This window comes from Cherax quadricarinatus, chromosome 82, assembly GCF_038502225.1.
Source record: "Cherax quadricarinatus isolate ZL_2023a chromosome 82, ASM3850222v1, whole genome shotgun sequence".
In the NCBI taxonomy this organism is placed as follows: Eukaryota; Metazoa; Arthropoda; class Malacostraca; order Decapoda; family Parastacidae; genus Cherax; species Cherax quadricarinatus.
Genome location: NC_091373.1, coordinates 102,599 through 130,194, shown reverse-complemented (window position 1 = coordinate 130,194; position 27,596 = coordinate 102,599). Strand labels below are relative to the sequence as shown.

Sequence of the window (27,596 nt, the reverse complement as noted above, 5' to 3'; positions counted from 1 at the left end):
ATACTGGGCGTTGTTCTCGATTTTGATTTGGCATAGGAGAAGAAATACTTTGGGTTTCTTTCGATTTCATTTATAGCTTTTAGTTCTTCCCGCGATTCCTGACTCCTAAAGGATTCTTTTAGCTTAAGTTCGATGCTTGCAATTTCTCTGACCAGTGTCTCCCTGCGCATTTCAGATATATTGACCTCTTTTAGCCGCTCTGTTATTCTTTTCCGTCGCCTGTAAAGGGAGCGCCTGTCTCTTTCTATTTTACATCTACTCCTCCTTTTTCTTAGAGGAATAAGCCTTGTGCATACATCGAGTGCCACCGAGTTAATCTGTTCTAGGCATAAGTTTGGGTCTGTGTTGCTTAGTATATCTTCCCAGCTTATATCGGTTAGGACTTGGTTTACTTGGTCCCACTTTATGTTTTTGTTATTGAAGTTGAATTTGGTGAATGCTCCCTCGTGACTAGTCTCATTTTGTCGGTCTGGGGCTCCTCGCATACATGTCTGAACCTCAATTATGTTGTGATCTGAGTATATTGTTTTTGATATGGTGACATTTCTTATCAGATCATCATTGTTAGTGAATATGAGGTCTAGTGTATTCTCCAGTCTAGTAGGCTCTATTATTTGCTGGTTTAAATTGAATTTTGTGCAGAGATTTAAAAGCTCGTGTGAGTGTGAGTTTTCATCAGAGCTGCCTCCTGGTGTTATTACTGCAACAATATTATTTGCTATATTCCTCCATTTTAGGTGCCTTAAGTTGAAATCCCCCAGGAGCAAGATGTTGGGTGCAGGAGCTGGAAGATTTTCCAGACAGTGGTCAATTTTTAACAGCTGTTCCTGGAATTGCTGGGATGTTGCATCCGGAGGCTTGTAGACTACCACAATGACTAGGTTTTGGTTCTCGACCTTTACTGCTAAAACTTTCACTACGTCATTTGAGGCATTAAGCAGTTCTGTGCAAACAAGTGACTCTGCAATGTACAGGCCAACCCCCCCCTTTTGCCTGTTCACTCTGTCACATCTGTATAGGTTGTAACCTGGGATCCATATTTCATTGTCCAAGTGATCCTTTATGTGGGTCTCAGTGAAAGCCGCGAACATTGCCTTTGCCTCTGCAAGCAGTCCACGGATGAAAGGTATTTTGTTGTTTGTTGCTGGCTTTAGACCCTGTATATTTGCAAAGAGGAATGTTATCGGACTGGTGGTATTGTTGGTACTGGGGGGGGATTTTTTTTCCGGCATTAGTATCTGTATCTGTTGGTTTGGAGTGGAGGCCATCGACTGTGGTTCTACTCCAGGAATGACTGGATTTGGTGTACGATTTCTGCCATTTCCTGCCAGTTTTTTTTCCTTCCTGGCACTAAAAAACCTCTCCCTCTTGAGTGGCTGTGGCTACCCAGGTTTTCCCATGGCCTGGATGTTTTGTATCTTTTTGTCCCCTTTAGATGGTATGCCTGGCAATTTAAGTTATAGCACAGTCTTTCCTGTACTGAAGAGGTACACATTTCAGGGTGAAAAAGCTTACAGGAAGGGAGTTTGCATTTTCCTGTTGTCATATGGGCATGGCATGGGCATGGGCATGGGCACTCAAGGTGAATACTAGGTCCAGCCTCGCTGGTTTGTCGTATCCTCTCTCTCTCTTCTAGTGTCCCTTACGTGTTGGTACATGAAATTTTCCAGTACCAACTCCATCATCTTAGCCCTCCATGTTTCTGTGCCCCCCATGTGGCTCCAGGTTCTCCCAATCGATTTCCTTGTGGCTGAAGTCACCCATAATCAACAGCTTTGCCCTCCTCGCATGAGCCCTTCTGGCCACTTCAGCCAGTGTCTGAACCATTGCTCTATTACTCTCGTCATTCTCTTTTTTTATTATTATAATCAAAAAGAAGCGCTAAACCATCATCATAATCTTGCCTTGGCCTCCTGCTGTTCTGTGTAAGTAACTTTATTCTGGTATACACAAATACAGTTACATAGATTGTACATAGCATGTGTAGAGAACCTAGGATAACCCAAATAATCAGAGAGTGACTTATTTCTATTGGGTTATACATCACTGCAGTTACCACCTTGGGACCTCCAGACTGAAGCATTCCTATTATGTAATCTCTTGCTTCTCCTGTCTCCTCCCTCCAGCTCATCAAAATCCCCTTGATTTTTGATTAGCAGTGCCACTCCTCCACCCCCTCTCTTCCCTCTGTCTTTCCTCAGGATCTGATATCCCATTGGAAAGATGGCATCTGTTATCATCCCTCAAAGGCGGTGGGACCGGACATCTCTCTGTGAGTCCTTAGAGAGGGAGCAGAGATGCTGTGTGTGCCACTAACCACAATTTTCAACACATCCCTTGAAACTGGGCAACTACCTGCAGCATGGAAAACAGCAAATGTAGTCCCTATTTTTAAGAAAGGAGACAGAAACGAGGCACTAAACTATAGACCAGTGTCACTGATATGTATAGTATGCAGTCATGGAGAAGATTATCAGGAGGTAAGTAGTGGAGCATCTGGAGCAGAACAAGATTATAAACAACAACCAGCACAGATTCATGGAAGGCAAATCCTGTATCCCAAACCTTCTGGAGTTTTATGACAAAGTAACAGAAGACACGAGAGAGGGGCAGGTTGATTGTATTATCTTGGACTGCAAGAAGGCCTTCGACACAGTTCCTCACAAGAGATTAGTGCAGAAGCTAGAGGATCAGGCGTGTATAACAGGAAGGGTACTGCAATGGATCAGAGAATACCTGACAGGGAGGCAACAAGTCATGGTATGTGATGAGGTATCACAATGGGTGCCTGTGACGAGCGGGGTCCCACATGGGTCAGCCCTAGGACCAGTGTTATTTTTGGTATATGTGAATGACATGTTTGCAGATGTTAAGTTAATAAGAGGAATTAAATCAGATGAGGATCAGGCAGGACTACAAAGAGACCTGGACAGGCTGGACGCGTGGTCCAGCAACTGGCTCCTTGAATTTAACCCCGCCAAATGCAGAAATCATGAAGATCGGGGAAGGGCAAAGATCACCACAGACAGAATATAGGCTAGGCGGCCAAAGACTGCAAACCTCTCTCAAAGAGAAAGATCTCGGGGTGGGTATAACACCGAGCACGTCTCAGGAAGCACATATCAACCAGATAATTGCTGCAGCATATGAGCGCCTAACAAACCTGAGAATAGCATTCTGATACCTTAGTAAGGAATCGTTCAAGACACTGTACACTGTGTACATTAGGCCCATACTAGAGTAAGCAGCACCAGTTTGGAACCCACACCTAGTCAAGCACATCAAGAAATTAGAGAAAGTGCAAAGGTTTGCACCAAGACTAGTTCCAGAGCTAAGGGGAATGTCCTATGAAGAAAGATTAAGAGAAATCAGCCTGATGACACTGGAGGACAGGAGGGTTAGGGGAGACATGATAACGACATACAAAATACTGCGTGGAACAGATAAGGAGGACAGAGACAGGATGTTCCAGAGAGGGGACACAGAAACAAGGGGTCACAATTGGAAGTTGAAGACTCAGATGAGTCAAAGGGATGTTAGGTAGTATTTCTTCAGCCATAGAGTTGTCAGGCAGTGGGATAATCTAGCAAGTGATGTAGTGGAGGCAGGAACCATACGTAGTTTTAAGACAAGGTATGATAAAGCTCATGGAGCAGGGAGTGGACATAGCAGCAATCAGTGAAGAGGTGGGGCCAGGACCTGAGTCTCGATCCCTGCAACCACAATTAGGTGAGTACTCAATACTATTGCTAATGAAGAGTTCGCAAAAATAGCAACCTGAATGACTGTCAATAAACTCACAATGAATACAGACAAAACCTTTTACATTATGTTTGGGAATAGAGTAAGTGAGGTCCAACTAAACATTATGCTTAACATCCTTATTGCTAAACATAATGAGGGAAAATTCCTGGGTCTACACTTTGACAGCAACCTAAATTTCAACACCCATATCCAACACAAAACAAAAAGTATCTAAAACAGTTGGCATCCTTTCAAGGATACACTACTATGTACCACAAACAGCACTACTTACACTATACTATTCACTGATCTACCCCAACCTCACCTATTCAATTTGTGCCTGGGGCTCCTCAATGACTAATCACCTAAATTCAATAATAACCCAACAAAAAACTGCAGTGTGAATGATCACACATTCCACAGCTAGACAATCCCCCCCCACACCCCCACAATTTTCAAAGTCCTAAACCTACTCACCATACAAAACATCCACTTGTACTAATGTACACACTACAGTTACAAAACAATCAATTCTAATATAAATCCTGACCTGAAGTGCTTTCTTGACAGTTGCCATAGGACCCATGGACACACAAAAGGACCCAAAATCTGGAACTGTCAGAAACCTCCAAAACCACTGGCTCAGCTAGCATTTTTAAAACTATAGTTAGAAAACACCTTATCTCCTTAACCTATCCAAGCCCATCATAAATAAATGTGTAAAAACTATACATGTACAGTGGACCCCCGCATACCGATGGCATCACATAACGATTAATCCGCATACCGCTTGCTTTAATCACAAAAATTTTGCCTCGCATACCGCTTAAAAACCCGCTCACCGATTTTCGTCCGAGACGCGTCCAATGTGCGGCCTGAGCCACGCTCACATGTTCCGCCGGTGGCATTGTTTACCAGCCAGCCTCCACGGTAACATCCAAGCATACAATCGGAATATTTCGTATTATTACAGTGTTTTCGGTGCTTTTTCTGGAAAATAAGTGACCATGGGCCCCAAGAAAGCTTCTAGTGCCAACCCTACAGCAATAAGGGTGAGAATTACAATAGAGATGAAGAAAAAGATCATTGATAAGTATGAAAGTGGAGTGCGTGTCTCCGAGCTGGCCAGGTTGTATAATAAACCCCAATCAACCATCGCTACTATTGGTGGTACAGCTGCTGCTGCTGCTGCACTGTCAGCTGCTGCTGCTGCTGTAGCATCGTCTGCTGCTGCTGTAACATCGTCTGTTGCTGCTGTAGCATCGTCTGTTGCTGCTGTACCACCGTCAGCTGCTGCTGCTGCTGTAGCATCGTCTGCTGCTGCTGTAACATTGTCTGTTGCTGCTGTAGCATCGTCTGCTGCTGCTGTAGCATCGTCTGTTGCTGCTGTACCACCGTCAGCTGCTGCTGCTGCTGTAGCATCGTCTGCTGCTGCTGTAGCATTGTCTGCTGCTGCTGTAGCATCGTCTGTTGCTGCTGTACCACCGTCAGCTGCTGCTGCTGCTGCTGCAGCATCGTCTGCTGCTGCTGTAGCATCGTCTGCTGCTGCTGTAGCATTGTCTGTTGCTGCTGTACCACCGTCAGCTGCTGCTGCTGCTGTAGCATCGTCTGCTGCTGCTGTAGCATCGTCTGCTGCTGCTGTAGCATCGTCTGTTGCTGCTGTAGCATCGTCTGTTGCTGCTGTACCACCGTCAGCTGCTGCTGCTGCTGTAGCACCGTTGTTGGTGTGGCTTATTGAGAATACCAAGAAACAATTAACCCCAGAGGATTTGCCACCCAGGATAACCCAAAAAAGTCAGTGTCATCGAAGACTGTCTAACTTATTTCCATCGGGGTCCTTAATCTTGTCTCCCAGGATGCAACCCACACAAGTCGACTAACACCCAGGTGAACAGGGAAAAATGCCTGGAACTAGTGCTCATATTGGTGAATTTAAAGCCAGCAAAGGTTGGTTTGAGAGATTTAAGAATCGTAGTGGCATACACAGTGTGATAAGGCCTGTTCTGGAAGAAAATGCCAAACAGGACCTACAGTACTCAGGAGGAAAAGGCACTCCCAGGACACAGTGTCTCATCAGTCATTGCTGCATCTTCAATAAAGGTAAGTGTCATTTATTCTTCATTTAGTAGACTAGTACATGCACAATATATACTGTGCATGTACTACTCTACTGTTGTGCATGTATCCTTCTCTTTGTGTGTAGGAAAATGTATATTTCATGTGGTAAATTTTTTTTTTTCATACTTTTGGGTGTCTTGCACGGATTAATTTGATTTCCATTATTTCTTATGGGGAAAATTCATTCGCATACCGATTATTTCGCATAATAATGACCCCTCTTGCACGGATTAAAATCGGTATGCGGGGGTCCACTGTATATGCATTTACTCAATATCATGAACCTAGGTAAAACAATATCTGCAATCCTCTCAAATGTAATGTTAATCATTACATTGTGTCTACCTTAGGCTAACAATCAAATGTGTAATTCTTCTCTACCAAATTTACTAAAGCGATATAGCATGAACTAATAGAATATTAAATTTTCTTGTAATCACTGTAACTCACCCAATGATCACATGTACAATTATTACACTGATATTGCCTTATTAACCCTTTCAGTGTTGGTCCCGTTGTCATGTATGGGGAGTAATGATTAGGGGAATATGGGAGTAAGAGGAGGGAGTCAGTAGGTAGGGGACAGGTGAGGCAGTAGGAGGGATGAGTGCGGAGGTTGGTAGGTAATGTGAGGTCACTGGTGACTACACCTTCACCTCTCATTACTCTACTCACCACACTACTCACCCTCTCACTACTTGAAATAAAAAAATAAAAGAATAAATAATGGGGACAGTGAATATTACTATTCTACTCAAACACAGTTTATTATTAAGTCCGTGTACAATAATATATTTGGGAACAGGAGAACATTATTGTGGTTTAGATAAATGGGGTGGTACACATAAGCAGTGAGACCGGGAATACAATTAGCTTGGCGAAACAGAATGTAACTTACAATATAGTTCAGAGGACAGTTTACCACAGGTCCCAAGACCTATACAGCATGAGTACTGCTTCAAGCCAGTACTCTGCCCAATGTCTCCTCCAGAGACTTCAGCGGCCTTCTCCCGAGCCCTGCACCCCAGCAGCTGCTCCGCTTGAAGTCTCTTTGCTCAGAGCTGTGCACCCAGGCCAGAGCTCCGCATGAATCTCCTCGGCTCAGCTGTTCCTTGGGCTTATATTGTCCCGAGAGTACCCCCCACAATGGGGTGTGCACCACGTGTTTTGACCTGACGCCGTCCAGAACAAAAGACCTGAGTTTTAAGCCGAAAAGGCGTGGCTGACAGACGTTTGCCAAGGTAAGGTGTGACCATATAATTAGGTCTTCTCAGAGACCTCACAAGCCCAGCTGAACTACATCACACCGTAGTACTACGCCAAAATTCTAGCACCTTCAAATATGGTGGAAGAAAGCTGGTTGGCCTACTTATGAAAGAATGGGTTTGTGTGGTCAGTGTGCGCATTAAGAAAATCCTGCAGCACACACTGCATGAGAAAAAAAAACTCAGTGTTTTTGGTTTAAAACGGCAACTATGCGGTGTATTTTTGTATGGTATTTATGGTTGTGTTCTCCTTTTTTTGGTCTCATTTGATAGAATGGAAGATATATTACAGAAATGGAGATGATTTTGATTGGTTTCACAATGAAAAGTACCTCGAAATTGTGCTCAAAATAGCAGAGATGATTTTTGCTGATGTTCAAGAGTAAACAAATGACGTCACTGTCTAATACGTGTCTCACTGGCTAGTCTAATACACAGTCATGAATGGGTTGACATTACTTATATAGTTATAATAATAATGCAGTAGTCTGCATAACAGTAAATCTTCTATTTTTTGTGAGAATAAAAACTCAAAATGGAAAGCAAGAGTAATATAAGAGGGGCCTGGAGACATGACTAATGAAGAGAAAATGTTAGTTTAGTGCCAGGAATGTCTGCCTTGTTTATTCTGAACCTTGTTTTGAAACTGGCATCTTTTGAAATTTGTGTGAAATTGGCCAAATTGCCAATTTCTGACCACTTTATTGGGCAGTTGAAATTGGTAAATGGGCAGTTTCTTGTACTCAGTTGATAGAACAAATGGAGTTCTAGCAAAATAGTTATGATTTTAGTTGACTGGAACAATGGAATTGGCCTAAAATAGGGCTCAAAGTGGGCAACATCGCCGATGCATAAATATCGCCGACAGCGCCAACTTCTCGAGAGCGTAATTTTGCAAGTTTTCCATCAAATTTCGTACTTGTGGTGTCATTACCATCGGGAGAAGATTCTCCATCATTTCATACGATTTTTTTTTTTTTTTTAATTTTTCGACAGAGTTGAGGATCGGGGGTCTCGACACTGAAAGAGTTAATCTTAAGTTTGCCCAAAATGCTCTGCATATAAAGGGGCTTTTGGCATGTACACTGAATTGTTATACTTCTTTGTACAAACATGTATCATGCTAAAATAAAAAAAATTATATTAATTAGTTTTGGGCTAGTTCCTGAACACTAACCAAATCAATCTTCTGTAAGAGCTTTAACAACCTCCATCTCTACTGAGGAATGACGATTCAAAAGAGTAAACACATTCACTGTCATTCACTTAACTGCTGTATTCCTAGAAGCATGCTGACATCAAGTGTAGATATCTTCAAGAGAAAACCAGACAAGTATCTTCAGGTGCCAGATCATCCAGGCTGTGATGGATATGTGGGGGTGGCAGGTCTCCAGCAGCAACAGCTGGAGTGACCAGGCTAGTACCAGACAAGCCTGGCCCATGGCTGGGCTCCAGGAGTAGAAACTCTCAAAACTCATTAAAGGTATATCAAAGGTAAACGTATATCACAACTCAGAGGGCCTTCCTAACTGTAGCATCCGCACCCTCCTCTAGAGTGAAGGCACTGTAGTTCCCAACTCCAGGAAGTATTTAAATAGGATGGAAAAAACAAACTTTAGAAAACAGTTTTGATAAATTATATAATTTTATTATAAACTGCATACCAGTAATTCTACAAGACGTAGACTTCTGATGTTTGTGAAACAGAGATTAGCAGAAGTTACAATGCTTTATATTAAAGTATGGCAGCATAATAAGTTTCATCCCCTATGTTTAAATCTATTCATGGACCAATAAATTATCAAGTGATGACACAATGGGTTACGACTTTTAAAACTAAATAATCAATACTTGCCTTCCATTCTGAACTTAAAAAAAATATGAAACTATTACACTGCATTTGAACAGCTAATTTTGTCACTCTTGTTATATAACCTACCAATATAAATATTACTTATAAAATTCATGATCAGACTCATCCTTCTTCACGTTATTTTTGTAAGCCTTCTCAAAGTCCTTTGCCAACACAATATATCTATTTTCTCGTACAGCATGCATACCAGCCTCTTGGCAAATGGCATTAATATCAGCTCCAGATATACGATCAGGACGAGCTACATAATCTTCTAAATCGAGGTCATCACTTAAGTTCATTCTTCCAGTAATAGTCGAGAATATTAAACGTTTTTGTCGTCGATCCGGTAATGGGAATTCAATCTTACGATCCAGACGACCAGGACGCAAAAGAGCAGGATCCAGAGTATCTGCACGGTTGGTAGCCATTATCACCTGAATAATGAGAATTTTTTAAAATTAAATTTATTTACTGTATAATTATACAAAGAAACGAGTAAATAATGTATGAGTTCTATTTAGACTATGACAATACGTATTACCCTATGATCATACCAATGACTACATATTATAATTTGCATACCTTGTCATGTAGTATAAATAATCTTTCAACAAACAAACAGTACTTACCAGTAGTTTCAAAACAAATTAACCTAAACAGTAAATGAACATATGTCACACTAACAGCAAAATTCAGATGACTGTTATAATACATTTTACAATGTATCTGAATCTTTGCAACTGCCTTCAATATATTTATCCAAATCTTTGCAACTGCCTTCAATTCTAAATGCAGTATATGTTCTGCAAAGATGGCTCATGGCCAGACCTTACAACATACCCTCTTCATCCTTTAGGAGGCATATCTCATATTTCTTAAAGAATACAGGCTTCTAGATTATAGAATAAAAATAGAATATTACATGCTACCACTTTCGTGAGATTTAGAAAACATTTAGATGCAAATTTATATCAGACATTTTTCCTGTTACATAATTTGAAAATACAATGGAACCTTGACTTACGAGTGTCCCAACATACGAGTTTTTTGAGATACGAGCCCTCCCTGGGTCGATTTTTTTGTTCTGAGTTACGAGCCAACATTTGAGTTATGAGCAAGTTCCCCCTGCTAACCCCCTCAACCCAAAACCTAGACACCTCACTTGTTTGTCTATGAGTTCATGCTTTAATTCCATGTAAATCCTCTTTTTTTCTCAACACTGTCCTTTACACTTACTTTCTTAGGACCCATGCTTAGAAAAACGAAATTTGGCCAAATGACTGTCAAAACTGTAAGCAAAGCATGAGAGAACTGCTCCCACAGTGAAGTAAACAGTGCACTGAATTGGCAGCATTTATTATAATAATAATAATAACAATAATAATAATAATAATAATATAGGTAGTAGGTTGGTAGACAGCAACCACCCAGGGAAGTACTACCATCCTGCCAGATGACTGTGAAACAAAAACCTGTAACTGTTTTGCATGATGGTAGGATTGCTGGTTTCTTTTTCTGTCTCATAAACATGCTAGATAACAGGGATATCTTGCTACTCCTACTTACACTTTGGTCACACTTCACAGACACACACATGCATATATATATACATACATCTAGGTTTTTCTCCTTTTTCTAAATAGCTCTTGTTCTTCTTTATTTCTTCTATTGTCCATGGGGAAGTGGAAAAGAATCTTTCCTCCGTAAGCCATGCGTGTCGTATGAGGCGACTAAAATGCCGGGAGCAATGGGCTAGTAACCCCTTCTGTAGACATTTACTAAAAAAGAAGAAGAAAAACTTTATAAAACTGGGATGCTTAAATGTGCGTGGATGTAGTGCGGATGACAAGAAACAGATGATTGCTGATGTTATGAATGAAAAGAAGTTGGATGTCCTGACCCTAAGCGAAACAAAGCTGAAGGGGGTAGGAGAGTTTCAGTGGGGGGAAATAAATGGGATTAAATCTGGAGTATCTGAGAGAGTTAGAGCAAAGGAAAGGGTAGCAGTAATGTTAAATGATCAGTCATGGAAGGAGAAAAGAGAATATGAATGTGTAAATTCAAGAATTATGTGGATTAAAGTAAAGGTTGGATGCGAGAAGTGGGTCATAATAAGCGTGTATGCACCTGGAGAAGAGAGGAATGCAGAGGAGAGAGAGAGATTTTGGGAGATGTTAAGTGAATGTATAGGAGCCTTTGAACCAAGTGAGAGAGTAATTGTGGTAGGGGACCTGAATGCTAAAGTAGGAGAAACTTTTAGAGAGGGTGTGGTAGGTAAGTTTGGGGTGCCAGGTGTAAATGATAATGGGAGCCCTTTGATTGAACTTTGTATAGAAAGGGGTTTAGTTATAGGTAATACATATTTTAAGAAAAAGAGAATAAATAAGTATACAAGATATGATGTAGGGCGAAATGACAGTAGTTTGTTGGATTATGTATTGGTAGATAAAAGACTGTTGAGTAGACTTCAGGATGTACATGTTTATAGAGGGGCCACAGATATATCAGATCACTTTCTAGTTGTAGCTACACTGAGAGTAAAAGGTAGATGGGATACAAGGAGAATAGAAGCATCAGGGAAGAGAGAGGTGAAGGTTTATAAACTAAAAGAGGAGGCAGTTAGGGTAAGATATAAACAGCTATTGGAGGATAGATGGGCTAATGAGAGCATAGGCAATGGGGTCGAAGAGGTATGGGGTAAGTTTAAAAATGTAGTGTTAGAGTGTTCAGCAGAAAAGTTTTGGAGTGAGATTAACAAGTTAAGAAAGCCTAGAGAACAAATGGATTTGTCAGTTAAAAATAGGAGAGGAGAGTTATTAAATGGAGAGTTAGAGGTATTGGGAAGATGGAGGGAATATTTTGAGGAATTTGTTAAATGTTGATGAAGATAGGGAAGCTGTGATTTCGTGTATAGGGCAAGGAGGAAAAACATCTTGTAGGAGTGAGGAAGAGCCAGTTGTGAGTGTGGGGGAAGTTCGTGAGGCAGTAGGTAAAATGAAAGGGGGTAAGGCAGCTGGGATTGATGGGATAAAGATAGAAATGTTAAAAGCAGGTGGGGATATAGTTTTGGAGTGGTTGGTGCAATTATTTAATAAATGTATGGAAGAGGGTAAGGTACCTAGGGATTGGCAGAGAGCATGCATAGTTCCTTTGTATAAAGGCAAAGGGGACAAAAGAGAGTGCAAAAATTATAGGGGGATAAGTCTGTTGAGTATACCTGGTAAAGTGTATGGTAGAGTTATAATTGAAAGAATTAAGAGTAAGACGGAAAATAGGATAGCAGATAAACAAGGAGGCTTTAGGAAAGGTAGGGGGTGTGTGGACCAGGTGTTTACAGTGAAACATATAAGTGAACAGTATTTAGATAAGGCTAAAGAGGTCTTTGTGGCATTTATGGATTTGGAAAAGGCGTATGACAGGGTGGATAGGGGGGCAATGTGGCAGATGTTGCAAGTGTATGGTGTAGGAGGTAGGTTACTGAAAGCAGTGAAGAGTTTTTACGAGGATAGTGAGGCTCAAGTTAGAGTATGTAGGAAAGAGGGAAATTTTTTCCCAGTAAAAGTAGGCCTTAGACAAGAATGTGTGATGTCACCGTGGTTGTTTAATATATTTATAGATGGGGTTGTAAGAGAAGTAAATGCGAGGGTCTTGGCAAGAGGCGTGGAGTTAAAAGATAAAGAATCACACACAAAGTGGGAGTTGTCACAGCTGCTCTTTGCTGATGACACTGTGCTCTTGGGAGATTCTGAAGAGAAGTTGCAGAGATTGGTGGATGAATTTGGTAGGGTGTGCAAAAGAAGAAAATTAAAGGTGAATACAGGAAAGAGTAAGGTTATGAGGATAACAAAAAGATTAGGTGATGAAAGATTGAGTATCAGATTGGAGGGAGAGAGTATGGAGGAGGTGAACGTATTCAGATATTTGGGAGTGGACGTGTCAGCAGATGGGTCTATGAAAGATGAGGTGAATCATAGAATTGATGAGGGAAAAAGAGTGAGTGGTGCACTTAGGAGTCTGTGGAGACAAAGAACTTTGTCCTTGGAGGCAAAGAGGGGAATGTATGAGAGTATAGTTTTACCAACGCTCTTATATGGGTGTGAAGCATGGGTGATGAATGTTGCAGCGAGGAGAAGGCTGGAGGCAGTGGAGATGTCATGTCTGAGGGCAATGTGTGGTGTGAATATAATGCAGAGAATTCGTAGTTTGGAAGTTAGGAGGAGGTGCGGGATTACCAAAACTGTTGTCCACAGGGCTGAGGAAGGGTTGTTGAGGTGGTTCGGACATGTAGAGAGAATGGAGCGAAACAGAATGACTTCAAGAGTGTATCAGTCTGTAGTGGAAGGAAGGTGGGGTAGGGGTCGGCCTAGGAAAGGTTGGAGGGAGGGGGTAAAGGAGGTTTTGTGTGCGAGGGGCTTGGACTTCCAGCAGGCATGCGTGAGCGTGTTTGATAGGAGTGAATGGAGACAAATGGTTTTTAATACTTGACGTGCTGTTGGAGTGTGAGCAAAGTAACATTTATGAAGGGATTCAGGGAAACCGGCAGGCCGGACTTGAGTCCTGGAGATGGGAAGTACAGTGCCTGCACTCTGATGGAGGGGTGTTAATGTTGCAGTTTAAAAACTGTAGTGTAAAGCACCCTTCTGGCAAGACAGTGATGGTGAAAGTTTTTCTTTTTCGGGCCACCCTGCCTTGGTGGGAATCGGCCAGTGTGATAATAATAAATAATAAATAATAATAATAATTATTATTATTAATTTAGGTAGCTAGAGCACAGATCCAATTCCCTAGATCAAGATCAGAGAGCTTTAGTTCCCTAAATTAAATACATAATACATACGTAATTCAGAATGCTGCCGCTAGTTGGCACAGCTGATGCCAAAATATTCGGTAAGCAGTACACGTTTACATCACTGTGGGAGCAGTTCTCTCGTGCTTGCTTGCATTTTTTTTTACAGTCATTTGGCCAAATTTCTTTTTTCTAACCATGGGTTCTAAGAAAATAAGTGTAAAGGACAGTGCTGAGAAGAAAGAGAGGATGATTTCCATGGACTTAGCCAGGCAATACCAGCTTAGTACATCTACGATATGTAGATACTAAAGCTGAATCAGCTATGTTCAGTGATTAAACAAAACAAATTGTATCAGTTAAGTTCAGTGATTAAAAACAAATTGTATCAGTTAAGTTCAGCGATTAAACAAAACAAATTGTATCAGTTAAGTTCAGCGCTCAAACAAAACAATGTTGTTGTTGGAGGCTTACAGGGGCACTGACATCATACACCGCACCCTCAACCTCCCCCATCTTCTCTGCTCCGGGTAAGTACATACACACTTTATATAAACAGTTTAATATTTCTTTACATTCTGTAGAGTATTATGATTTATGTTTTTATATATGATATTTTTGCAGTTAGCCTCACACATACTCTGTTTTCTCTTACAATAAGAGCATGGGAAGATACTAAAGTCAAAGTTGGACAGGGAATGGCGGACGCTTCCGCCACTGCCTCTGCCACCATATTATGGTCTATTTTATTCATTCTAGACTATATATCATGTTTCTGTGTTAATTATGTTGTTTATTATGTCATATTACATGAATTATGATAGATAAATAAGCCGTACAGTTGATATTAGCGTCATATTCAAGTAGTTTTTGTCTTGTCTCCAGAGTACAGGAACGGATTAATGGCTTTTCAATTAATTTAAATGAGGAAAATTGATTTGATATACGTACAAGTAAATTGAGTTACGAGCTAGGTCACGGAATGGATTAAACTCGTAAGTCAAGGTTCCACTGTACAGTATTGAATCTTACAAAACAATTTCAAGGCATAAGAAATGGAATGGCTATTATGAAAGGTAATTTTATTTATTTTTATTCAAAGGGTAAGTACTAAACTTGTAGGGAAAAGTTATGAATTCAGGTTTAGTTCATGGGGAGGATAAGTCCCATCCCTGGATCAAGCAACCTTCCCTTGAGGATATAAAAGGTGATTATAATGAATAACTGAATAACTTACCTTCACATTGGTTGTCTGATCAAAACCATCCATCTGATTAAGTAATTCAAGCAAGATTCGCTGCACCTCACGATCAGCACCAGTCTGGGCATCAAATCTTTTTGTAGCAATAGCATCTATTTCATCTATGAAGATAATAGCTGGGGCATTTTCTCGGGCTAATCGGAAAACATCTCTCACCATACGTGGCCCCTCACCCAAATATTTCTGTACAAATTCTGACCCAACCACACGAATGAAAGATGCTGTTGTGTGGTGTGCAACAGCTTTAGCAAGCATGGTCTTACCACACCCAGGAGGCCCAAACATCAGTACACCCCTGGGAGGGTCAATACCAATTTGTTTGTACAAGTCAAAGTGAGTAAGTGGGAGCTCTACAGCTTCCTTGATCTCCTGCTTCTGCATATCCAAACCTCCAATATCTGAGTAAGCAACATCCGGTTTCTCATCTGCTTGTAACATAGATATAGAGGAGTCTGCTTCTGGAGGTAATACATCAACGAGAGCATTACTATGCTTGTGGAGTGCTACAGATGCTGATGGCTTTAACAATTCTCTATCTATTGTTGACAAGATTCTTACATAATAATTTGAACCTGTGGTTGAACCAACAATACCAGTGTTTTGATCAACTGCTTCTAGAAACTGACCAATCACTAATGGTACACTCTGGATTCTCTTAACCTGAAAATAACAAGCATAATTAGTATGTATTACGCAGTGTATTATGTGTATAAAAAATGCTCCATATATACAGCCTCTCCTCACTTAGTGACGTACTCGTTTATCGACAACTTGGACTTACAACGGGCTCTCTGACCAGTATACCTACCTAAATAATGTATATTAGAGTTGATTTCCTCTATTCTGTTTATTACAATATACAGTACACTACTGTATAAACATTTAAAAAAATACCAGAAATGTCATAAATGGTACAAAGGTGACATTAAAACAGTACCAAAGATGGTTGACACAAACCCACTACCATTATAGTATGTTCCTCACGCTTACCAACGTGGTCTTAGGAACAGAACTCCATCGTTAAGTGAGTAGAGGCTGTAATGTCAGTTTACGGGATTTCTTCTGAAACCAGACATGTATTAGTCCTCAAGAGTAGCCAGGACAATACAGGTGCAGAAAAGGTGTGTTGATTAGCGAGTATAAGAACAGCAGCAGCTGGAACAAGTTGTCACGGTTTGGTATAGGCCATTAGTTATTTTATTGTTGTTATGCTCTCACAATTTTCCTTTAAAGCCCTAGTGTGTGCAATTGCCTGTGTTTTGGAGAGTACATATAATGTTTTGACTGCAGACTAAGTAGCTGGCAGGGAAGGGACGGGGGGTTGTTATAAAGCCTTCTTGTTTATATATTTTGTTTTACTCACTAGTAGCAGTGTGCTAGTTAGCTAACATGAGTGAGTAAAGGTGTAATGGTGTGTGATTTTGTATATAGAGTAGGTTGCATGCTGTATATGTAAATTTACTATCTTTCTTTCTTTCTTTCTTTCAACATACCGGCCATAACCCACCGAGGCGGGGTGGCCCAAGAGGAAAAACAAATTTTTCTCCTTTTACATTTAGTAATATATACAGGAGAAGAGGTTACTAGCCCTTTGCTCCCGGCATTTTAGTCGCCTCTTACAACACGCATGGCTTACGGAGGAAGAATTCTGTTCCACTTCCCTATGGAGATATGAGGAAATAAACAAGAATAAGAACTAGAAAGAAAATAGAAGAAAACCCAGAGGGGTGTGTATATATATGCTTGTACATGTATGTGTAGTGTGACCTAAGTGTAAGTAGAAGTAGCAAGACGTACCTGAAATCTTGCATGTTCATGAGACAGAAAAAAGAACACCAGCAATCCTACCATCATGTAAAACAATTACAGGCTTTCGTTTTACACTCACTTGGCAGGACGGTAGTACCTACCTGGGCGGCTGCTGTCTACCAACCTACTACCTAGGAATTTACTAACAATATATTATATTTTTTATATATGTTAGTTTTTATGCCCTTCCTGTTAATAACTATTGACTCCACACTTAGTGTTAAGGTACAAGCTGGCCCTAGGTTGGTTTACTTGGATTAATTTAGATGCCCTTAGACTAGGCAGGCTGTTTAACCTTAAGAGCCAGGGCTTTTATTTATGTTTCGCAGTCAAAAGCGTAGCAGTATGTTCAAAGATATTAATCAGTTATGAAAATTACATCACATTTAAATATCTGGAAAAATTCTAAATCTAAACCTATCAAGCACTTAACCAAATTGAAAGAATGACCATAATAGTCTTCATTCGCATTACTGTACGGGAGGGCCCCATTTTATAGCATTTTGCTAATGCAGTGGGTTTCAATTAAACCCATTCTTCATTTATTCAGACTTTCTACATTAAATATAACCTTAGGATGAAAATATTTTAAGGTAAGTAATGTGTGTACTGCATATGCATTTTTTATGGCTAGCTATATTACTCAATTAATACATGTGATAGTGGAAACATGTTATCAAGCTTTTATATTCATTTGAAAGTGAAAAAGCTATGATTCATTTTACAGTGATTTTTGCTCAATAGCAGTAGCCCAGAACTTAACCTGTTAATAAGTGGGGCTTGCCTGTACTATATATATTTCCCATCTATTTTATTTTTCTATTTACTGGTACATGAACTAAAATCCAAATAAATTTACGTAATGCTGACAAACTTTTATAAACAATCCCCACTAATTTCTGGTGATCAAGCTCTATGTTGCAACATCTTTACAATGTGCTTCTTCAGTACAGGTACCAAGTACAGTATAGTATTAACCTTTCAATCTGGCAACCTTGGGATCAAAACAAAGCCAGTTATCAGGTTTTTAAAATTTTGAGGTCTAGTTCCATGAATAGTGTATGCAGTCAGAGTTTCTTCTTTTCTTTAACACACATGTAAGGTCTAGTTTGATAATGGCTCCCAAGTTATAACACTATGGCCCATATGGCTCTTTGACTACTGCATCCATAACAATCCTGCCTTACTCATTTATTAAATGCTAATATGGAAAATAAAACTAAAATTAAAATATTGAATAGCTCAATAACCAACTCCACTTGAACCAGACTCTGTACTCCTCAGTGTTGCTTATTCCTGTGCCAGACTGAAACTGCAATATGATTTAGCAGAGTAGAAAGAAAGTGTTATGCAAATTTCAATTACAGTAATGATAAACCTTGTAATTTGATCAACACAGAAATGCTCATTGTAGGTAGTAGGTTGGCAGACAGCAACCACCCAGGGAGGTACTACCCTCCTGCCAAGCGAGTGCAAAACGAAAGCCTATTTGTTTTACATGATGGTAGGATTGCTGGTGTCTTTTTTTCTGTCTCATAAACATGCAAGATTTCAGGTACGTCTTGCTACTTCTACTTACACTTAGGTCACACTACACATACATGTACGAGCATGTATATACACACCCCTCTGGGTTTTCTTCTATTTTCTTTCTAGTTCTTGTTCTTGTTAATTTCCTCTTATCTCCATGGGGAAGTGGAACAGAATTCTTCCTCCGTAAGCCATGCGTGTTGTAAGAGGCGACTAAAATGCTGGGAGCAAGGGGCTAGTAACCCCTTCTCCTGTACAAATTACTAAATTTAAAAAGAAAAACTTTCATTTCTCTTTTTGGGCCACCCTGCCTTGGTGGGATATGGCTGGTTTGTTGAAAGAAGAAAGAAATGCTCATCTCAAGAAAAAATACTGTACAGTGAGAGCTCTGGTTCTCCATGAAGACTACTGAAGACTGCTCAAGCTGTTCTTTGAAATAGGTCATTGAGGTCTCTCAGAAAGACTTGAACATTAGATCAGAAAACAGATTTTAAATTTGAAGAAACAGTAAGAGCCAAAAAGTTCAAGACCAACATTCTTCTTCTTTTAATGTACCAGCCGTATCCCACTGAGGTGGGGTGGCCCAAAAGAAAAAACTAAAGTTTCTCCTTTTAAATTTAGTAATATATACAGGAGAAGGGGTTACTAGCCCCTTGCTCACGGCATTTTAGTCGCCTCTTACGACATTTATGGCTTACAGAGGAAGAATTCTGTTCCACTTCCCCATGGAGATATGAGGAAATAAACAAGAACAAGAATTAGAAAGAAAATAGAAGAAAACCCAGAGGGGTGTGTGTATATATATGCTTGTACACGTATGTGTAGTGTGACCTAAGTGTAAGTACTTCTATACTTATATGCAAGACGTACCTGTAATCTTGCATATTTATGAGACAGACAAAAGACACCAGCAATCCTACCATCATGTAAAACAATTACAGGCTTTCATTTTACACTCACTTGGCAGGACGGTAGTACCTCCCTGGGCTGTTGCTGTCTACCAACCTACTACCTACAAAGACTAACAAACTGTACTAAAATCAATTTATTGAGTGAGAACATATAGATACTGGATTGAACTTTAGTCTAAAGATTCATTTAGATACTGGATTGAACTTTAGTCTGAAGATTCATTTAAACACTGATTGAACTTTAATCTGAAGATTCATTTTGAAGTGTTAGTGATGTTCCTACTAGTCCAATATACTGGTAGTCACACAATACACTTAAAAATGGAAAGAAATTATACTGAGAAAGATTAAAGAAATTTGTGGACACAGCATTGGAGATTTGTATTTTGATGTGGAAAAGCTGAATGGATAAAAAAAAAAAGTATACAGAAGTTTGCAACTCCTGCAAATTTACCTACCTTATACAGTTTCACACATGGACAAAAAGAAATGGGAATTACTATACCATTGTCAAAATGCTAAGAAAAGGCAAAAATGAAATAAAAGAAAATGGAGAATTAAAACAAAGTCAAATTAAAAGTGACCAAAAAATAATACACAGCACAACTCACCTCTTCTTGTGCATGTCTATACTCTTTTTTCAGATTATGTAGTTCATCCTTAATGTAATCTTCCTGAACTCGCAGATACTCTAAGTTCTGTAAAAGGCGTTTGTAGGTGTTGTAATCATCACGTGCTGATTCTTCACTCACAATTGTAAAGCCACCAACTACTGGACCTTTCACATCTGCAGTTTCCTCCACCTTCAAGGAAAAAAGATTATTCATCATGTGAAATTGACAACAGCTGACAAGTAGTAATGAAAACACTCAGAAAAACATTAAAGCTTTTATATATAGATGTACTGTACACAATGTTTTGTTCATAAATAATGTGAAGGTGAAGAAGCATCTGGTGCATCAAGCATGGAAGGGCCAGTAGGCCCAGAAATGTTTATACGAGGGTCAATTTGTACAAGTGTGTTAAAATTATAAATGGTATACAATACCTATAAATTGATGAGTATGACATGTGCAACACTTAGGTTTATTTATAGTAGCATCCTTAACCTATGCAGCAGGCTTCTTCGGTCAAATACAGGCAATTATAACACTGGAGACAGTGTATTAACCTGAAGTTTGTTCCTAGAATGATGTAGGCAAGGCTAAATTAAAAAAACTTCTAAAGGCTAGTGTCTCTAGTCATAACAAAAGATGCTTCTAACTTTCTACTGGAACAAACATTAGGCTAACACAACTGTACAACTCAATCCTTGTATCAACATCCCTGGGTAGTGAAGCATTGCAGTAGGCCTACCAGCCCTTCCATGGCTGATATACTGGCCACTTATGTTCACCTGATGCACTACCATTTTTCCAACAATATACAGCCTCTCCTCACTTAGCAATGTACTCGTTTACCGACGACTCTGACTTACAAATGGCTCTCTGGCGAGTATGCATACCTAAATAATGTATATCAGAACTGATTTCCTCTAGTCTGTTTATTACAATATACAGTACACAACTATTTAAACATTTAAAAATACAGTGGACCCCCGGTTTACGACATTATTTCATTCCAGAAGTATGTTCAGGTGCCAGTACTGAACGAATTTGTTCCCATAAGGAATACTGTGAATTAGATTAGTCCATTTCAGACCCCCAAACATACATGTACAAACGCACTTACATAAATACACTTACATAATTGGTCGCATTGGGAGGTGATCGTAAACCGGGGGTCCACTGTATAATAAAATTGTTATAAATGGTGCAGAGGTGACATTAAAACAATATCAAAGAAGGTTGACACAAATCCACTCCCATTAAAGTATACTCCTCACCTAGTGACGAATTCGTTTACCATCATGGTCTTACAAACGGAACTCCGTCGTTAAGTGGGGAGAGGCTGTACTGTATGTGAACTTGTTTTTGATTTCCTAGTTTTACTTGAGAAAGTTCACTACATGTGAAAAATATTGTGCAGCATTATAAATAAGGGTTTTCTGTTTTTCAATCCTTTTTATCATTGTCTGTCTTACCATCATTATTTAGTTTACAAATTATTTTTTATTTTATTATCACACTAGCCGATTCCCACTAAGGCAGGGTGGCCCGAAAAAGAAAAACTTTCACCATCATTCACTCCATCACTGTCTTGCCAGAAGGGTGCTTTACACTACAGTTTAAACTGCAACATTAACACCCCTCCATCAGAGTGCAGGCACTGTACTTCCCATCTCCAGGACTCAAGTCCGGCCTGCCGGTTTCCCTGAACCCCTTCATAAATGTTACTTTGCTCACACTCCAACAGCACGTCAAGTATTAAAAACCATTTGTCTCCATTCACTCCTATCAAACACGCTCACGCATGCCTGCTGGAAGTCCAAGCCCCTCGCACACAAAACCTCCTTTACCCCCTCCCTCCAACCTTTCCTAGGCCGACCCCTGCCCCGCCTTCCTTCCACTACAGACTGATACACTCTTGAAGTCACTCTGTTTCGCTCCATTCTCTCTACATGTCTGAACCACCTCAACAACCCTTCCTCAGCCCTCTGGACAACAGTTTTGGTAATCCCGCACCTCCTCCTAACTTCCAAACTATGAATTCTCTGCATTATATTCACACCACACATTGCCCTCAGACATGACATCTCCACTGCCTCCAGCCTTCTCCTCGCTGCAACATTCATCACCCATGCTTCACACCCATATAAGAGCGTTGGTAAAACTATACTCTCATACATTCCCTTCTTTGCCTCCAAGGACAAAGTTCATTGTCTCCACAGACTCCTAAGTGCACCACTCACCCTTTTCCCCTCATCAATTCTATGATTCACCTCATCTTTCATAGACCCATCTGCTGACACGTCCACTCCCAAATATCTGAATACATTCACCTCCTCCATACTCTCTTCCTCCAATCTGATATCCAATCTTTCATCACCTAATCTTTTTGTTATCCTCATAACCTTACTCTTTCCTGTATTCACTTTCAATTTTCTTCTTTTGCATACCCTACCAAATTCATCCACCAATCTCTGCAACTTCTCTTCAGAATCTCCCAAGAGCACAGTGTCATCAGCAAAGAGCAACTGTGACAACTCCCACTTTATGTGTGATTCTTTATCTTTTAACTCCACGCCTCTTGCCAAGACCCTCGCATTTGCTTCTCTTACAACCCCATCTATAAATATATTAAACAACCACGGTGACATCACACATCCTCGTCTAAGGCCTACTTTTACTGGGAAATAATTTCCCTCTTTCCTACATACTCTAACTTGAGCCTCACTATCCTCGTAAAAACTCTTCACTGCTTTCAGTAACCTACCTCCTACACCATACACCTGCAACATCTGCCACATTGCCCCCCTATCCACCCTGTCATACACCTTTTCCAAATCCATAAATGCCACAAAGACCTCTTTAGCCTTATCTAAATACTGTTCACTTATATTTTTCACTGTAAACACTTGGTCCACACACCCCCTACCTTTCCTAAAGCCTCCTTGTTCGTCTGCTATCCTATTCTCCGTCTTACTCTTAATTCTTTCAATAATAACTCTACCGTACACTTTACCAGGTATACTCAACAGACTTATCCCCCTATAATTTTTGCACTCTCTTTTGTCCCCTTTGCCTTTATACAAAGGAACTATGCATGCTCTCTGCCAATCCCTAGGTACCTTACCCTCTTCCAGGCATTTATTAAATAATTGCACCAACCACTCCAAAACTATATCCCCATCTGCTTTTAACATTTCTATCTTTATCCTATCAATCCCGGCTGCCTTACCCCCTTTCATTTTACCTACTGCCTCACGAACTTCCCCCACACTCACAACTGGCTCTTCCTCACTCCTACAAGATGTTATTCCTCCTTGCCCTATACACGAAATCACAGCTTCCCTATCTTCATCAACATTTAACAATTCCTCAAAATATTCCCTCCATCTTCCCAATACCTCTAACTCTCCATTTAATAACTCTCCTCTCTTATTTTTAACTGACAAATCCATTTGTTCTCTAGGCTTCCTTAACTTGTTAATCTCACAAATTAATATGTTCCAATTATTATAATAATTATATTGTTTAATATATTTATAGATGGGGTTGTAAGAGAAGTAAATGCGAGGGTCTTGGCAAGAGGCGTGGAGTTAAAAGATAAAGAATCACACACAAAGTGGGAGTTGTCACAGCTGCTCTTTGCTGATGACACTGTGCTCTTGGGAGATTCTGAAGAGAAGTTGCAGAGATTGGTGGATGAATTTGGTAGGGTGTGCAAAAGAAGAAAATTAAAGGTGAATACAGGAAAGAGTAAGGTTATGAGGATAACAAAAAGATTAGGTGATGAAAGATTGAATATCAGATTGGAGGGAGAGAGTATGGAGGAGGTGAACGTATTCAGATATTTGGGAGTGGACGTGTCAGCGGATGGGTCTATGAAAGATGAGGTGAATCATAGAATTGATGAGGGAAAAAGAGTGAGTGGTGCACTTAGGAGTCTGTGGAGACAAAGAACTTTGTCCTTGGAGGCAAAGAGGGGAATGTATGAGAGTATAGTTTTACCAACGCTCTTATATGGGTGTGAAGCGTGGGTGATGAATGTTGCAGCGAGGAGAAGGCTGGAGGCAGTGGAGATGTCATGTCTGAGGGCAATGTGTGGTGTGAATATAATGCAGAGAATTCGTAGTTTGGAAGTTAGGAGGAGGTGCGGGATTACCAAAACTGTTGTCCAGAGGGCTGAGGAAGGGTTGTTGAGGTGGTTCGGACATGTAGAGAGAATGGAGCGAAACAGAATGACTTCAAGAGTGTATCAGTCTGTAGTGGAAGGAAGGCGGGGTAGGGGTCGGCCTAGGAAGGGTTGGAGGGAGGGGGTAAAGGAGGTTTTGTGTGCGAGGGGCTTGGACTTCCAGCAGGCATGCGTGAGCGTGTTTGATAGGAGTGAATGGAGACAAATGGTTTTTAATACTTGACGTGCTGTTGGAGTGTGAGCAAAGTAACATTTATGAAGGGATTCAGGGAAACCGGCAGGCCGGACTTGAGTCCTGGAGATGGGAAGTACAGTGCCTGCACTCTGAAGGAGGGGTGTTAATGTTGCAGTTTAAAAACTGTAGTGTAAAGCACCCTTCTGGCAAGACAGTGATGGAGTGAATGATGGTGAAAGTTTTTCTTTTTCGGGCCACCCTGCCTTGGTGGGAATCGGCCGGTGTGATAATAAAATAATAAATAATTATATTCATGGTAAATGGGCTTGGGGATTGGTGGCCTGGTGGCTAAAGCTCTCGCTTCACACACAGAGGGCCCGGGTTCAATTCCCGGTGAGTGGAAACATTTTTGATGCGTTTCCTTACACCTGTTGTCCTGTTCACCTAGCAGCAAATAGGTACCTGGGTGTTAGCCGCCTGGTGTGGGTCGTATCTTGGGGGACAAGATTGAGGACCCCAATGGAAATAAGTTAGACAGTCCTCGATGACACACTGACTTTCTTGGGTTATCCTGAGTGGCTAACCCTCTGGGGTTAAAAATCCGAACGAAATCTTATCTCTCTTATCTTAACAGGCATGTGTGAGCATGTTAGACAGGAGTGTGTGGAGGCAAGTGGATTTTTTATGAGTTGACATGGTGTTGGAGTGTGAGCAAGGCAACACTTATGAAGGGATTCAGGGAAGCCAGTCAGCCGAGCTTGAGTCCTGGAGGTGAGAAAGTATAGTGCCTGCACTCTAAAGAAGGGGTGGGGATTTTGTGGTTTGAAGAGACATCTCAAATGTAGTATTGGCATGCCTATGACAAGACAGTGATCAAGCAGCTTAAGGTGAAAGTGTTTCCTCTTCTTCTTCAGGTCACTCTGCCTCAGTGAGAGATGGTTGACATGTTAAAAGAAAAAAAACATGAAGCACTACACCAAAAGGGGTCATATAGTGCCCTGGGGAATGAAAGGTAATCTCATTTAGCAGGTAGTTATAAATAAAGAAAAAATTAACAGGGTACTGAGAGCATCAAACCAGGTAAAAAAAAAAACTCAAAACAATGGATTCAACTTGAAAAAAATAATTTAGAAAGGATATAGGAAAGTACTGTTTGGAAATAACTGTGAATGAAGGGAACATGCTAAATAGTAAATGAAGATAAAACCTTGGGTAGCTTTAAATACAGAATGAACAAACAATGCAGTACATGTGAGAAGAGTTGGGGACAAGGACATGCCTAGAGTATGGGCCATAGTCTTGCTGCAGTGTTCTACTATCCTTATGTTCTTATGAACTAAGGGGAGTGCTACTCCAACTCCTTGAATCAAGAGCCATTCACCAGGATGAAGGCCCCCACTGAAGGGAAAGACAGGGTTATTTGACCATCAGATGTATGCCAAATTGTAAATAGATGCTGAACCTTGTTGTCCCTACCTCAATGCCAAGTCGAGACTCTCTAAAAAATAATTTGCTACTCACCTGTTGGGCAATTACTCACTTCCTGAATGAAATGGCTTCCAAATGAGTAAAGTACATGCCATAACTACTGTAAAGTTTTCAACTCCTGGTCTAAGTTAGGATATGTTAAGCTGGATTACTGTAAGTTTTGTACTAACATAATATAATTGTCTTTATTGCACAACCCATTAATACTGGAGAATTTATATAATAAACTATAGGTAGAGAGAGAGAGAGGTATGATCAACTATTATTCTGCATGATACTGTAAGGAAACAATCTGCATAAGTAATAACTCATTTTCCCATGGAATAGACAGCATTTAGACAAGTTGTAATCACATGGGTTTAATCAGGTAGTTTTGGTCAATTATTAGCATTTCACAAGATTTTAATCAGATTACTAACCCAGAGTGCTAGTAACCCTGTATAATCCAACACAACCATGTCATGGAAATAAGTAAAGGACCCCAATGGAAATAAGTCGCTCTGTCTGACTTTTTTGGGTTATCCTAGGTACTTTACACATATGCTGCTATGTATGATAATCTATAACTGTATTTGTGTATACCTAGATAAGATAAGATAAGATAAGATTTCTTTCGGATTTTTAACCCCGGAGGGTTAGCCACCCAGGATAACCCAAGAAAGTCAGTGAGTCATCGAGGACTGTCTAACTTATTTCCATTGGGGTCCTTAATCTTGTCCCCCAGGATGCGACCCACACCAGTCGACTAACACCCAGGTACCTATTTGCTGCTAGGTGAACAGGACAATAGGTGTAAGGAAACGTGTCGGAATTTCCACCCGCCGGGAATCGAACCCGGGCCCTCCGTGTGTGAAGCGGGAGCTTTAGCCACCAGACCACCGGCCCACACCTAAATAAACTTACTTACTAAACCAGATTGTCTGGCTTATTTCCATTGGGGCCCTTCAATTCTGTCCCCTGGATGCAACCCACACCAGTCGACTAAACCCCAAGTACCTACAGTTATACTCTCAGGTCAACAGTCAGCAGGTGTAAGGAAATACGTCCAACGTTTCTACTCGTCCAGGGATCGAACTCCGGTCCCTCAGTGTGTGAGCTGATTAATTCATATATTAAGATAATTAATTAAAAAAATAGTCAACAATTCAAGACACGTACGTGCATTACTAGTTTTACCAATAGAAGTAAAATAAATTACAAAAGCATTCAATACGCTAACTCAATTTCAATTTAACTGTCTACTGAATAAATATAAATAAATATAAATATAAATAAATATAAATATAAATATAAATATATATAAATATATATATATATATATATATATATATATATATATATATATATATATATATATATATATATATATATATATATAAAATACTGAAGTTTGCTTCGTCAATACATAAACAAGACTAGGTTTACCACCTGGATTCAACGTCACTTTACCCTACTGTTGAACACCATTAAAATAGAACAAACCACTACATAATCACAACAAATAAGGTCAACACGCAACACACTACCACTAATAAGTCTAAATCATATCAAAAGCACTCGAAAAACTCAGAAATAAACCTTTTCGGTGGCAACAGTAATGCCTATCTCTTCCATGTTTGTGTGTCACCCTGGGCTTCTCCCGCAGACCCTCGACTTCCATCATGAACACAGATGTGTCGTTCGTGTATTGCGGATTCATCCGGATTCTCAGTCAGTTGCTCGACCTTATACGTATCAATTAACATAAGAACATAAGAATGTAGGAACACTGCAGAAGGCCTACTGGCCCATTCTACAGAATTCATTACCTTTGTAACTTGTGAGCTCATTACCTTTGTACCTAGTTCAGCCATCACA

At 40.2% G+C, this 27,596-nt stretch overlaps 2 protein-coding genes across 3 annotated transcripts in view; one reads left to right on the top strand and one right to left on the bottom strand.

Annotated features, from left to right (window-relative positions):
* The window catches only part of LOC138850937 (alpha-aminoadipic semialdehyde synthase, mitochondrial-like), a 218,327-nt gene that overhangs the window by 88,133 nt on the left and 102,598 nt on the right, over positions 1-27,596 (top strand). The gene's annotated exons all lie outside the window — the stretch shown is intronic.
* Positions 8,749-27,432, bottom strand: LOC128702931 (26S proteasome regulatory subunit 6B). The gene is made up of 4 exons (XM_070102499.1): positions 27,318-27,432; positions 19,891-20,082; positions 15,006-15,689; positions 8,749-9,416 (listed from the first exon to the last, which is right to left on the bottom strand). The coding sequence occupies exons 1-4, from the start codon at positions 27,351-27,353 to the stop codon at positions 9,078-9,080; spliced, it is 1,251 nt and encodes a 416-aa protein (XP_069958600.1). The 5' UTR covers positions 27,354-27,432; the 3' UTR covers positions 8,749-9,077.